We start from the raw sequence: 15,000 nt of genomic DNA on the forward strand, positions 1-15,000 counted from the left end.
TCATGTGTGTTCACTATACCTCATGTGTGTTCACTATACCTCATGTGTGTTCACTATACCTCATGTGTGTTCACTATACCTCATGTGTGTTCACTATACCTCATGTGTGTGTTCACTATCACTATACCTCATGTGTGTTCACTATACCTCATGTGTGTTCACTATACCTCATGTGTGTTCACTATACCTCATGTGTGTTCACTATATCACTATACCTCATGTGTGTTCACTATCACTATACCTCATGTGTTCACTATATCACTATACCTCATGTGTGTTCACTATATCACTATACCTCATGTGTGTTCACTATATCACTATACCTCATGTGTGTTGATGGTGGTGTAATTGCTCCCTCAAATAGCCAGATCCCAATCACAGCATACACATAGTACACCACCTACAGAGAGAGGAGGGATCTGCTGTTAGGAAAGTACAGTAGCAGGTTCACTCCAAAATGCTACACTTTGATTTAAAAAAATAATAATTTTGTTTTTCTCCTTGAATGCATCACCCATATCAATGAATATTACAAATACGTGTCTGTGATGGAAGTCATTGTCAGGAATATTCCTTTTTATCATCACTATATTATTTTTTTATTATTAATATATTTATATTAAGGCACTTTTGCAAGTGTGGACACATTTCTGTATGTTTGCTCCTCTAAATCTAAATCAAAGCTCTTAATATTGCGAATACTTTGAATAAAATGCAATATTTTACAGTAAAGAGCAGCTATGTGTTCAAATAGTAGATGTCTCACTTTGGAATGAAACTCTTGAATGAATGAATTAATAAATGAATGTATGTTTCTAATTCTAAATAAAACATGACCAAACATGGCACACCAACTGTATGGCCGTATGCTGATGTGGACAGTGTGTGTGATGACGTCACTCACCACCAGCACTCCGGCAAAGGCGCGGAGGTTTTTCACCAGGTCCAGCAGCGTACTGGCGACTAGAGACATGAGCTGGAGAAACAAAATGAGGTATGCATCAGGGCCCAGACACACCAGACTGCCATCTAAGAACTAGCATGCGTCGCCTGTGTCGGGGGCTGAAAAGTTGCATTAAAAACACACCGCAATAGAGAGCCGCAGGGATGAGTCCGGAAATCATCGATGCTAACACTCCTGGTTCTTCACTGTTTTCGCCTATGGGAGTTTTGAATGGGTTTTTGGCGCGATGCTTCTAATAATCTCTCTGGGCAACGCTGGCTTAATCAAACGCGAACCAGTGTTTAGTAATATCATCTTCACACATGAAGACCACTTTTATGAGTTTTGAAGCTTTTACGTGCCGTTAAAAGGGCGGCTAGCTAGCAAACGGCTAAATGAGACTACACTGTTGAGTCGATGGGGATATATACGTCAATAACGTCACCACTTCAAAGGACGAACACGGAAATTCTCTTTCCCTCACCTGGTTCAGCCCGTTCAGCCCGGGGTAATCAGTGCACACATCCAACAACAGTCCAGGTTGAGCGCTGACGTGACGTGGAAGCCTATGCGACAGTGTGTAGTTCTGGATTAGCTTAGCTCGAGCTTTTTACTTCTAGGGCTCGCATTTACGCTACAAAACTCATGAAAGTGGTCCTCATCTGTGAAGATTATCCGACTGAACTCTGGTTCGCGTTTCATTAAGCCAGCGTTGCCCAGAGAGATTATTAGAAGTATCGCGGCAAAAACCCGTTCAAAAATTTCATAGACAGAAACAGTGAAGAACCAGGAAGTCCGGGACTTCCGCGTTCTGACTACAAAATACGTCATCCCTGCAGCTCTTTATAGACGACAACTAGCACGTACGTTGTGTGCCTGCGTGAGACCTAGTACTGCACATATACAAACCGTTGTTATGATACATCGTTGTGAAAATGTGTATTGGAATGATCAGATACAGTAGGGATGACGTTGAAAAGTGAGAAGAACGTTTTGTGCGTGCTGTGACGGTTTAGTAATATAGCTACTTCTAATCCAGAATATCTCTGATAAAAAGAGTCGCAGATGGCGCTGACGTTGTCAGCGTTTGCCTGGTCTTTTGCTTGTGGAGGAAAAACGGAAGAGGCGGAGCTAGAAAAATATGGAGAAAGCGCACGAAACGAAACGGGCGATATCATACAGCGACAGGCTCCAGGGGCTTTGCTGAAGGCCAGCTGACCGGCCAATCGGAGCGATCTCTCTCACTGACGATTTAACAGGCTGAGCGGGATGACTAGGGCAAACGGTGCGGGACACACCGCAAAAACTACTGTAGGGCCACAGTCGCTCACTGACGGCCCGACATTGACCGATGGCCGACTGTTGGCCCACGTGTCTGGAGCTTAACACACATAGGGACACAAAATGACACGATCTTATTTGTGATGAGGTCGTTGAGTGTCAGCGCAGCTTGAGCTTTGGACACGCAGCCATGTCCTGTACCTTGTCCTGTACCATGTCCTGTACCTTGTCCTGTACCATGTCCTGTACCTTGTCCTGTACCATGTCCTGTACCATGTCCTGTACCATGTCCTGTACCATGTCCTGTACCTTGTCCTGTAGCATGTCCTGTAGCATGTCCTGTACCTTGATATCCGGGATGATGCGCAGGAAGCGGAAGACGATGAGCATGTTGACCAGGCGAACCATCTCCCACAGAGACAGACTGTGAGTTGTTGGTAGCCTAGGTAAACCCAGCCACCACGTGACCTGCTCTCTCAGTTCCCAGTCACTAGGGGGATGGGTTTACCCAGGCTAAGTTGTTGGGTCCCTGTTGTGGTGCGTGCACACACACACACACACACACACACACACACACATGCACGTGCACACATGTACGTACGTACACACACGCAAACACACACACGTAGGCAGGCACGCACACACACACACACGCACGCACGCGCACACACACACACACACACACACACACACACACACACACACATACACAGTGTCAAGTCAGGTGTGCAATCATAATATGTAAACATTTATGAAGGGAGTAAACCTACAATGGAAGTCTGTAGGTGGCCAATATGGTGATCTGCAGGGCCTAAATGGGGGAAATAAATGCAATGAGTGAAATTGAAATTGAATTTATTTGCATTAAAGGAATATGAAAAGTTTTTGGTAGAGTTAACAGAGACACATGGATGATTTTGGGCCAATCCCCCCAAAACTGTGTATTCCTTGAACAACTGAGTCAAGTTAACGCGACAGTTCCATAGGTATTCAGCAGGTGCAGCCACGTTACCGTGAGCAGGATGGTGAGGAGGCCGTCAAAGATGTTGTTCCTGTAGGACAGGTAGCCTCTCCAGCCTAAGGCAAAGATCTTCAGACACATCTCCGACAGGTAGTAGATGATGAAGCAACAGTTGATCACCTGGCAGCCAATGGGGGACAGTGGTCAGTTTAGGCCGGGCTCATTCACATTCACTTCAACTCATTTGTGAAGCAGATTGTCTTAACACATTGACTGCCAGCCTTTTTTCAATGCTGTCGGTAGGTTCTGCCAGGTTTTTTTTTGAGGATTCTAGGCTCATTTTACAACAGCCGAGGATTGTTTTCTGTTAATACTTCGTGAACACCAATCATCTAAAAATAACTAATAGAATGTGTGCTTTCTCTGTCTAAAAGAGTTAGTTTGTAGAGTTAGTAGTTATGTAAGCATTAGCAGTTGAATACAGCATGGTTTCAGCGTGAGAAAAATTATTCAGAGATAAACGGCTTTTTGTGAAATTCGATAGAACAGTCACTTTAACCATTCATTTTTGGCATCAGTAAGACCTAAACAATAGTTTTGAACAGTAATTTCCTCCATAACAGCAGGAAACTCCCCTCTGCTCAACTCCTCCCTCCGTGGGCGTTCTTCTTGGCTGCAGCGCCGTGTCACAAGCACTTTCCTACCTGTGCAAATGCACTTTCTCATACTCTCGACCTCTCAAATAAATTTCTGAATAGAAATTAAATTACTCTAAATTAGAGCGAAAAAGAAACAAAAAAGAATGGGTTGAAAATCCCATTCTAAAAGCCTTTTATGGCTGTTTCCAATTTGGTGCTATTTTGCAAGGCAAAATGGCCTGCTGCACCACAAGCTTGTCACAGTCTCACTGCCCCGCTGCCGCTGTGCGGCTGTGCCTGGCCGCTCCCCGAGGAAGCCCGGCTGGACTCGCCCGCCTCCCGGAGCCCTGGCCGAGAGCTCCGATGAAGCCCCTGCGACTCTGGTCATATTTACGCTGCGTGCCTCAAAGTGTGCTCCATCCGCAATCCACCATGCAAGTTTGCAATCCCCCACAGCCAGGACCCAGGCGAAAGCGAAAGCGTTTTCGCCCCATCCATTTTCATGATAATGGCTTCCATGCTGCTGTCTTGGCTTGCTTGGCTCTCAATAGTCTGAGCACCGTCTCCACTCAGTGGGTCGGCGGAATGGATTGCACACGCCCGGCGGCTCTAACACTATAATAGGAGATGCAAAAGGGCCAGATCAACGATCCACCGTCAAAAAAAAAAAATCAATTTTTTTTTACGTGTAAACACGTCGTTGGCAGTCAACAGCTGGATATTGAAAACGTGTTAACACGTCGTTGGCAGTGAATGTGTTAAGAATGAGCAAAAACAAACGGAGAATATATTTTCCGAAAACAGGTTCTTCTCTCCAATCTGTAAAGGTGTTGAGATTACAGACGCACTAATTAATCACTGTTTGAATTTAAGCTATATAGATCTGACAACACAGACACAGACACACACACACACACACACACACACAGTGACAGAGTTGTGATTATTGTGATTAAGCTGAAATCGGCACAGAGGATTGGATTGCAGCACAGAAGCACACGCGGCGTTAATCAGTTAGTGGCCGTTCACACTATACGCCGAAGCAACGCCGAAGCCACGCCGAAGCCACACGCTGAAGCCACGCCGAAGCCACACGCTGAAGCCACGCAGTTTCATTCCGGCGTCCTTGTTAACAGGTGAGAGCGTTCACACCGGCCGCGCGCCACGCCGAAGCAACGCCAAAGCCACACGCTGAAGCCACGCAGTTTCATTCCGGCGTCCTTGTTAACAGGTGAGAGCGTTCACACCGGCCGCACGCCACGGCGAAGCAACGCCGAAGCCGCGCTGGAGCGATCGTTCAGGATTCAGTCCAGCTTGAAGCTGCCAGACATGAAGTCAATGGGAGTTGTTGTGGGCGGGTTCAAGGCGCGCCGAGGAGGCACTGTGTGAGAGGAAAAGAGAAGGCTTCTTGTGTGAACGGTTAGGTGTCAGTTCAGCCTGTGCCTGCTTCACGCTTCAGCTCTACTTACGTTCGGCGTCCTGTGTATACAAGGGTGGGCCGTGTAACAAGGGCTTAGACCGGCACCCTGAGTCAAGGCAGCAGAGCATGTGAGCTGAGTGTTCATCATTAACCAACTTCAAAACGTCCACATGACAAAAAAAACACAAAGAACACAACAGCTGCTAACCTCCATGTTGTAGTCGTTTCTCTCGGCAATGGACTTGTCAGCGTTCAACACCAGGACGGTCTGAAACACACGCAAAGGAAACATTATAGGGTATGTTAGTCAGCTTGGTCTGTGTGTGTGTGTGTGTGTGTGTGTGTGTGTGTGTGTGTGTGTAACTTACGCCTATGCAGATGACGTTGGCCAGTGCCACCGCGTTGCCGACTATAGTGAAATAGTAGTGACTGAAGACCATCTGGAGCTTCTGCAGGACTGGAGAGTTGTACTGGGGCAAGGGAGGGTGCTGTGGACACACGCACACACACACACACACACACACACACAGAGATTCAGTGGCATATATTACAGATCTCGAATTAGAGTAAATCTTGAGGTTTTTTTATTTATTGAGGGCAAAACAGACGCGTTTCAGCCTTAAGCCATCATCAGTGTACATCAGAACATGTATGTACACTTATGTACGCTGATGATGGCTTAAGGCTGAAACGCGTCTGTTTTGCCCTTAATAAATAAAAAAACCTCAAGATTGACTCTAATTCGAGTGCTGTTGCCTACCTCTGTTTCTGTGATCTCCCTGCAACCTGCACCGATTGAGCTGCCTAAGACCTGGAGCTGTGCGAGCTATTCCCTTGCTGTATATTACAGATCGCAAAGTGAAATGAAATGTTAAATTGTACCTCTTTCATGCGATCTTTATCCAGCTCGTCAAACAGCTTCCTGAAGTCGTCTCGGTCCATGTAGCCCACGGTGGAGTACGGCTGCACCACCTGGAGGTGTGGGGAGGCACAAGAAAAACATAATTGACTGATTAAATGAACAAACCTAGGTGATACGTCATATCTGCAGCAGGTCGTTAAAAGATTTTAATACATCTTAAAATAATTAAATTATTATTGAAATTGAAGGTCTTAAGAAGAAAAGTAAAAAAAAACATATGAATGCCTTAAAAACGTATTACCATGTAAGTACAGGTTTCCTTGTGTGGCCTGTGCTGTACAATACTGTACTGTATGTATCTTATCTTCTTTACGAAACATAATTTGATGTCATGTCCCATAACAATCCATTTCCTGCTATGCTTTTTCTTATCCTGAACATTTATAAATTAGTTTCACAGCTTTCATTTCAAGCAGGCCCCCCCCCCCCCCATTAGTTTCCTTATGTGGGTTTTATATTTGGTCGTGAATTCCACGTAGTCTAAAAAGGTCTTTAAAAGTCAATTCAATTAGTCTCTCTCACACCTGTACCTGCAGGGGTGTTCTTCTCTCTCAGACCTGCACCTCATTCAGTGAAATACCCCTTTCAGACCGAGGTCCAACAAGGCTTATTCCCAGGTTGATTTTGTGTTTGAAAGGACAAGGGTTGATTTCAGTGTGAACGCCACCGCCCAGGTTGCTAAGAACCGGGGCGGGACAAAAGGCTAGCAGCAAGGTTAGCGTTAGCTGCAAACCGTTGCAAGAGCCTTGAGACACACACACACACCTTTCACCGCACAGTGAAGCGCTGCATTTAGGACGCGTTGTGACAGCGAAACAATATGGCGGGCTGTCCGTTTCCAGCCTGACTTACCGTAATTGGATTGAATTGATTGGATTAACCCCGTGTTGACTGACTTGGTGTGAACTGACAAAAGAAGGGTTGAATGTGGGTAAAAGCACCCCTGGTCATTGGTGTGAAAGTAGCAGTGTTGGGCAAGTTACTTTCAAAATGTAATATACTACATATTACTAGTTACTTGCATTTGAAAGTAATAAGTTACTTTACAATATTACTTTCTGTGTAGAGTAACTCGTTACTTATTACACTACTTTTGCATTACTTTCATCAAAACAACAGCAGCAGCAGAATGACATCGCCGCCCCTGAACACCCCGAAAAATAATTTCAACCACCTTGAAGTCAGTGTAAACAATCCAAAATTCTAAATGTTATTCTTTTCCTTTGTTATTGTCATCTATAGTGGTTATTTGCATAAAAACACATAGTTTGATTAGGAAATGATTGTTTCTTTTTTAAATATGTGCTTTAATTTAATAAAATGTAACTCAATTTGTAACTTGAGTTACTTGACAAAGTAACTGGTATAATATTACCGAAATCCTATAAGTAATAAGTTACTGAGTTACTGCTAAAAGTAATATATTACATGTAATATGTTACTTTTGTAATGAGTTACCCCCAACACTGGAAAGTGGTATAAGTCGCAGTGTGTATGCAGCCCTGCCCACTCCCCCTGCTGGACAGTGTGATATAGCTGTAACCTTGATGATGGCCGCTCTGTAGTAGCTCTTCATGTGGACCCTGGACATCACCTCCAGCACCGCATCCACACGCACACGCTCTCTGATCAGACACACACACACACACACACACACACACACACACACACACACACACACGTTTGGTTCATATCAGCTGGTAGTAACAATCACCTACACCACTCGTGTTTGGTTCATATTCTGACCTTCAGCATGTCAGCTGCGTAACAGGGAGCAGCTTGCCACCAAATTGTGTTACCATTTGTTGCTATATATGGTTTTATCTTGTGACTATACGAGTGCTCCTGACTGAACTCCATTTCTATGTTACTGTTTATTCCATCAGACTGTAATGACATTATGTTAATTACTTTCGCTACAGCATTCATTAGAGCTGCACTAAGCAGAAGTAACTGTTTAAAATTCATACTCTCCAGTTTCTGGACCAGTGTGAGAAAGTCTCTTTCCAAAATCTCCTGGTTGCAACTGACAATGCCACATACCGCTAATGTAAGAACTTGTGAAAATGTGATAAAATAGCCTTCTAATTAGTCAAATCTGCGTGCGTGTGTCTTACATAGCAGCACGGCCTGTCCCCTGGCAGCTGAGGACCTGGAAAGCAGCTCTGATTCCCAGCCGCCTCCTGATGATGGACGTCTGGACTGACATCTGCATTAACACGCAGGGACAGACGGGTTAGATCAGCTGTTTTATGTCCAAAATCAAAAAGACATATTGTCCCTCTTACCTGTATATTACCTGTAGTGCTATTTATCCATCTAGAATAGATCTTACCTGTAGTGCTATTTATCCATCTAGAATAGATGGTTTTGGTGTGAGTTGGCGAGTTTTGGAGATATCGGCCATAGAGATGTCTGCCTTCTCTCCAATACAATGGAACTGGGTGGCACTCGGCTTGTGGTGCTCAAAGCGCCCCCAAAAATTACTTTTGAAAAACGTAACAATAATGCCTCTCCAGAAATCATTCCCCGGTTACTCAAGATAAGCCACAGACCTTTTTGTGAGCACTTTCATCAGGGAAATATTTTCTTTAGTCCGATATTTCCAAAACTCACCCCAATTGATCTCGATGGATAAATAGCACTACAGTTAAGAGGAGAGATATGTATTTTTGATTTGGGGGTGAACTGTCCCTTTAATTCATGGAGGAGGTGTAAGGTCGCGACATTCGTGGGAATGTGTGTAACTGTGTAAACTAGCGTGGGGCTAGCAACCCCACCCCAGAAGAACCCACTTGCTACAGAAAATGCAATAGGAGCCTGTTGGCTTTGTGTGGCTGCGGCCCTATGCTCCACTTAGGAGCCTACAGGGGGGGGGGGGGAGGAGGAGGAGGAGGAGGAGGAGGAGGAAGAAGAAGAAGAAGAAGAAGAAGAAGAAGAAGAAGAAGAAGAAGAAGAAGAAGAAGAAGAAGAAGAAGAAGAAGAAGAAGAAGAAGAAGAAGAAGAAGAAGAAGAAGAAGAAGAAGAAGAAGAAGAAGAAGAAGAAGAAGAAGAAGAAGAAGAAGCCTCAACTCTCCCTGGATAATTAAAGCATCACAAAAAGCTGGGATTGAAGATGTGATGTTCCTTCAACAGCATGATCTCCTCTGGATGGAAGATGTGGGACTCACCAGTAAATATCCCCTGAACTGGTTGTAGATGATGGCCGTCAGTAAGTTCATCAAGAAATACGTTCCTGGAGAAGAAGAAGCAGAAGAAATTCCCTTTTATACACAACACTGTAAACCCTATTGTATTCAACATGTCCTCATACTGAAACAACAGAATGAGTCGGTTTACAATGACTCCCAAAACGACCGATGAGAGAAACGGTGCGTGCAGGTCATACGCCTCACGTGGGACATGGTTAATTTGAAGCATGTCACGTCGGTTAACGGTTACTTTTTTAAGCAACGAAAACAACCTGGTTAAGGTTCAAAACAGACTTCAGGAGGGTCTCTTGTGACAAGGAAGTTGAAAGACAAGGAAGTTACCGCTCCACCCATCCCACCCCTTCACCCTCATGTGTCAGCGAGCTATTTCAATAGACTGTTGTTACGGTCGCCGCTACTTCCTGGTTACAGCTCCCGACTCTGGCGTATGCACTGCACGCATGCACTTACTCACCCCACCACTAGAGGTTGCATTCGTAAACATTGATTGTTTTAACCAGCTTGAACTGTGCAATATCTGACTTATAGCCTTGTTTACAATCTAGTGTGGTTTACATATACTTTGTCTGTACATAGATATACAATTAGTATTATTATTATTTTCTCCTATACACATGTTTATAACGGTCACTCTACATCACACTTACTGTATATAATGTAAATAGCAGTTAACTTGCTTTATGTACCTTTGATCGCTGTCCTTGTTTGTGGTTTTAGCTTGTATGCATATATTTTCTTTTCCCCTTGTAAGTACATTGAGAGCAACGTATTCACCTTATGTAGCCACACCCATTTGACCCGGTTGTGTGGCCGCGTCAAAACTTCCGGCTAAAAATAAAATAAAATAAAATGGCTGGCTGCTCCAATATCAGCAGTAACTCTGAATTAACTAATAATTTAGCCAATTGTATGTAACATACCAAATAAAAGCAAACGGCAATGTCTAAGAATGCAACGCCATGTAACTGGCTCATTAAGTCTCGCATTCCAGGGAATTACGTTAACGTCTGCGGGTCTTATGGACGTAAGTGGCTCGAGCGCTCGGAGGAGAGAAAACTATCTGAAGCTTTCTTTGTTGGAGTCCAGGTATGTTTTACAAGAAAGTGCTCGTCATTGTCGACGATAACGTTATCTGACCTGGCTAACAGTGGATACTCGCTTGCTTGCTGTGTACCGAGCTCAAAGTAGTAGGCTACGTTCTTTATTTTACCCCCTGCACTGTCCGCTCCAAAAACAACTCTCTTATTTTGCGCCGTGACCGCCGGAAGTGTTAACAGGACCCGGAAGAATTTGGCCCACTGTAAGGTCTGAACATAAGGTGAATCCCGGAGTCAAATTCCTTGTATGTCTACATACTTGGCCAATAAAGCGGATTCTGATTCTGATTGAAAATCGACCAATGCGGTCGTCTTCCTTGTGATGATGACGGTGACGATGTACACAATAATGATCAATGCTTACCAATGACACTGAAGGTGATGAAGAAGATGGAGTAGGCCCTGTTTAAGGAGTAGGCAGGGATCATCACTGTAACAGGACAAAACAGACGGCTTTAAGACCGTGGTTCAGTTCTGAAGCAGCACAGAATATCAAACAGTTCCAATTTAAGCGCTAGGTGTTTGGATCATCTGAGCGCTGGAGCAGCGGTACCGTCTGGGTTGTTGGCCGTGGTGAGCAGCACCAGCAGAGAGGTGAGGGAGCGAGGCAGGTCTTTGAAGTACAGCTCCCACTCCCCGTTCTTCTTCGGATCCTGGAGGCCACAGAGAGGACGAGAAGAAGACGGACGGAGATGGAGATAATCATTTGAGACGTTGAAAAGGAATTATTGAATTAGTTTATGGCCCCCTTATCACAAGCATTTCTCAAAGGGCTTCACATAAGCGTCATCACAGTCACAATGCTACATGATATATCGACACACAACCTAAGTTACATAGATCATACATCATATACTATACATTTGACTAGCGTGGTGGTGTGGGCGTGGTCAGGTCAGGTGAGCTCACCTCCGTCTTAACAAACAGCAGCATGCCGATCATGGTGAAGAGGCAGAGGTGCACCGCCAGCAGCAAGATCACGCTGCAGATACACACACACGCATGCACACACACTAGGGGTGCACCGATCACGTTTTTTGCCACCGATCACCGATTGCCGATCACCTATGAGAAATATCTGCCCAACCGATCATCAACCGATCACCGATTACCGATTACCGATCACCGATATATATATACGCCCTGGGGTGTCCGTAAAAACACGAGGCAGGAGACAGATGGGAGTTCAACCGTTTAGTTGTCAGTTCTCTTCAGTACAGTACAGCAGTATAGGCTCTTTACAGCATTATGACAGGAATAGTAGGATTGTGTGTGGTCTGGAAAAAGGAGGCAATAAAATATACAAACAGGTCAGTAACCAAGCTTGCTGTTATATAGGCCAATTATAGTGATAATTAACAACTAATAATATATAAATGATAATTAGGTAAACTGTAAGTCAGTTACTCTTAAACACCAGTCTTGAACCATGACTAAAGCCAAAGAGCTCCCACTCATAGAACCGGGGTTATGCACAATAACCGTCATACATTGGGATCCGCATCGAACGAACATCAAAACGACCCGCCCATCGAGGCCGAGTTACAGTGTTATAATTAGCAGCACTATGAGTGCGATCTACATAATGGTGACAGGGTTACATGACGGGAGAAACAACAGAATCACAAGCTACACACCAGCTAAACTCCATCTGAGTAGTGGCATTAATTAGCGCAACAGACAATCAAACGGCAAATGCACGCAACAAACGTTATTGCAATGATTGCAGGTAGATCGATCTAAAACCAAAAGGGAATGCAATACAGGAATATTAACATAATAATGACTTACTGGTTGGTCATATACGCACACATGGAAGAAGGGGATTAGAACATGTTCAACTGATGTTCAAAGAAAGGAAGAAAGTCCGTCTGAACGGAGCGCACATCCACATACTCAGCCGCACACTTTCGCTTCCTTCAAAGTGCCCGCGGGAACATCAATGCTTGCGTGGAAATTGTCTGTGTGTGCGCGTGCACTACCCCGACTACCACCGTGTCAATCTGGGACTTTAATACACACGGACTTAACAGCATGCAAATGCCTCGGTAGGCGGGAGGACTGGAGGTAACTTCTCTCTGCTGAGGCTGCTCTAATCACCAGCTGATTTGTGTGATTCAAAGACGCAAGGGGTGTGTTGACAGTCTGGTGCAGTGTGTGCATGGAGGTGAGTACACTGATGAAAGCAAAGCGTGTGCTTTGCAACACAATGATATAAACGTTAGAGCACAATATGAAAGTTAAACGATAGACATTGAAGACATGAAAATGGGCTGCCTCATGTTTCTCACGTGCAGCATGATCGGCTATGCGATCGGCAACATTAAAGGAATATCGGAAACAGCAGATCACATATTTGAGGTCCAAATCGGCCGATACAGATTGCGTGTCGATCGATCGGTGCACCCCTAACACACACGCATGCACGCACACACACACACACACACACACACACAAGCACGCACAAACACACACGCACGCACAAACACACACGCATGCACGCACAAACACACACACACACACGCACGCACAAACACGTACACGCATGCACACACAGAAAAGGTTGAGGTTGATTCAGGGTAGAACGAACAACAGGTCAGGCTATGCAGTGAAGCCAGAGTATCTCATTATGTGTCTTGTTGGGTCAGGCTATGCAGTGAAGCCAGAGTATCTCATTATGTGTCTTGTTGGGTCAGGCTATGCAGTGAAGCCAGAGTATCTCATTATGTGTCTTGTTGGGTCAGGCTATGCAGTGAAGCCAGAGTATCTCATTATGTGTCTTGTTGGGTCAGGCTATGCAGTGAAGCCAGAGTATCTCATTATGTGTCTTGTTGGGTCAGGCTATGCAGTGAAGCCAGAGTATCTCATTATGTGTCTTGTTGGGTCAGGCTATGCATTGAAGCCATAGTATATCATTATGTGTCTCGTTGGGTCAGGCTATGGGGAAGTGAGAATGCTCTCAACTCAAGTAGATGCTTGGTTTTTCACTTGACGAGTGGTAAAATGTGATTTAAACCGACTGTAGTAAGAAGTTCGGCGGTCTGCATTTTTTGTATTTAGTTCCTTTAGGTTCACACACTGTTCTGTCAAATTATAAGCCAATCAGGTCTGCAAAACAAAAGTCACATGACTCAGAAGTAACTCGATCATTGGACAGAGTTTTAGTGACCTGTCATTCTGCCAGGTTAGAGATTTTGCCAGTGGAGGGGAGGGATTCAAAACAAACCTGTAACTTTAGCTACATGTAGGCATAATGGACTAGTCTGTGCGCATAATGGACTAGTCTGTGCTGTGTTGCTCTTCTTCGTTGGTGTTCACACAAATTAAGAACACATACTGTATGAGCATCTGTCCAGACTTCATTGTTATGCAAGGCTTTCCAGGTATGGGGAAATGCTGGCTGTCAGCTGTTTCCTGATACCAGTAAAGCCTGCCTTAAGGCTGGCTCACACTACAGGATTTTCGGGCCGATTTATGCCCGATTCACCCCTCCCGAGAATCGGAGGAGAAATCTGGCCTGGCAGCTTGCCAAGCTTGGTCGGGCCCGACGTTCGGCACCGATTATCTTGTAGTGTGAGCTGTTTGCAGATCCAATCTTAAGCCTCCCGATCTGCTCAAAGCCTCATCGGGGCCGTCCCGATCATATCAAACATGTTTGATATTTAGGACTGAAAATCTGCACGAATACATCATTCTGCTGCTGCGCGAGACTCCCGTCGTTAATTGACGCGGCTCATTTGATGCGCTGCACTGCAGGCATTATAGGCTACCAAATACCAACAGCACAGAACCACGAGTATTTGGGGGAAAATGTCACTCATTTATATCACAATGAATGACCAATGAATAAAAAGTTGTTATATCGTAGTTTTGAGCCCCTGCCAGTCAGAGGCTGTAATCTACCTGTCTATCAGCCAGGCAGTGTGGGGGGAAAAGGCATTGCTGCTGCGGGAAGCAATCCAGTCTATCCAAACTTTTGCCGATCTCATGACATGCAGCAGGGAAATATATGTTGGTAGGCCATGTGTTTGTGTTCTCACTTGTACAGACAATAGAGTCGCGTTGTTTACACGCATGCTAACTACCGTGAGATTCATTTGTTTGGCGAGACGGGCATGAAAATGAGGAAACGAGAGAGAGAGGTGAGGTGGGGGCGGAGCGCTTTGATCACTGCTGGAACCCCAAAAACGAAACAGGTTCGTATGGCCGGGCATCAAGGTGATTATCCTGCCGATAATCTTAATAATATCCTGTAGTGCGTGGTGCGCCACATTTACAAATCTTGTAGTGTGTGCATGTTTGAGATTCTAGGGAAGATTCTCCTGTAGTGCGTGTCACAGCCAGATTTCAAAATCGGCTAAGATTGTCAGAATCCTGTAGTCTGAGCCCAGCTTTAGGCGTTGGTGTCGTTGTATGTTGTCACTCCTAACACATTACACAGAGATGCATTTTCAGGCGTCTTGGTGCCGTGAACTGAAGGAGGAAATGCTCCAGATTTTGCATTAAAAAACTGCACTGAAAATGTT

General features: G+C 44.8%; 1 protein-coding gene across 1 annotated transcript in view; it reads right to left on the reverse strand.

The window, feature by feature from the left end:
* The window catches only part of LOC310770614 (two pore channel protein 2-like), a gene marked incomplete at its 5' end in the record, with an annotated part of 34,192 nt that overhangs the window by 4,678 nt on the left and 14,514 nt on the right, over positions 1-15,000 (reverse strand). Inside the window, 14 exon segments of the mRNA XM_083663362.1 lie at positions 324-400; positions 905-976; positions 2,570-2,666; positions 2,995-3,035; positions 3,237-3,365; positions 5,452-5,511; positions 5,612-5,731; positions 6,126-6,215; positions 7,709-7,790; positions 8,283-8,374; positions 9,336-9,400; positions 10,839-10,904; positions 11,028-11,127; positions 11,384-11,456. Coding sequence (XP_083519488.1) covers positions 324-400; positions 905-976; positions 2,570-2,666; positions 2,995-3,035; positions 3,237-3,365; positions 5,452-5,511; positions 5,612-5,731; positions 6,126-6,215; positions 7,709-7,790; positions 8,283-8,374; positions 9,336-9,400; positions 10,839-10,904; positions 11,028-11,127; positions 11,384-11,456 — 1,164 coding nt within the window.

This window comes from Poromitra crassiceps (genome assembly GCF_964638095.1).
Source record: "Poromitra crassiceps genome assembly, contig: HAP1_SCAFFOLD_135, whole genome shotgun sequence".
NCBI lineage: Eukaryota > Metazoa > Chordata > Actinopteri > Beryciformes > Melamphaidae > Poromitra > Poromitra crassiceps.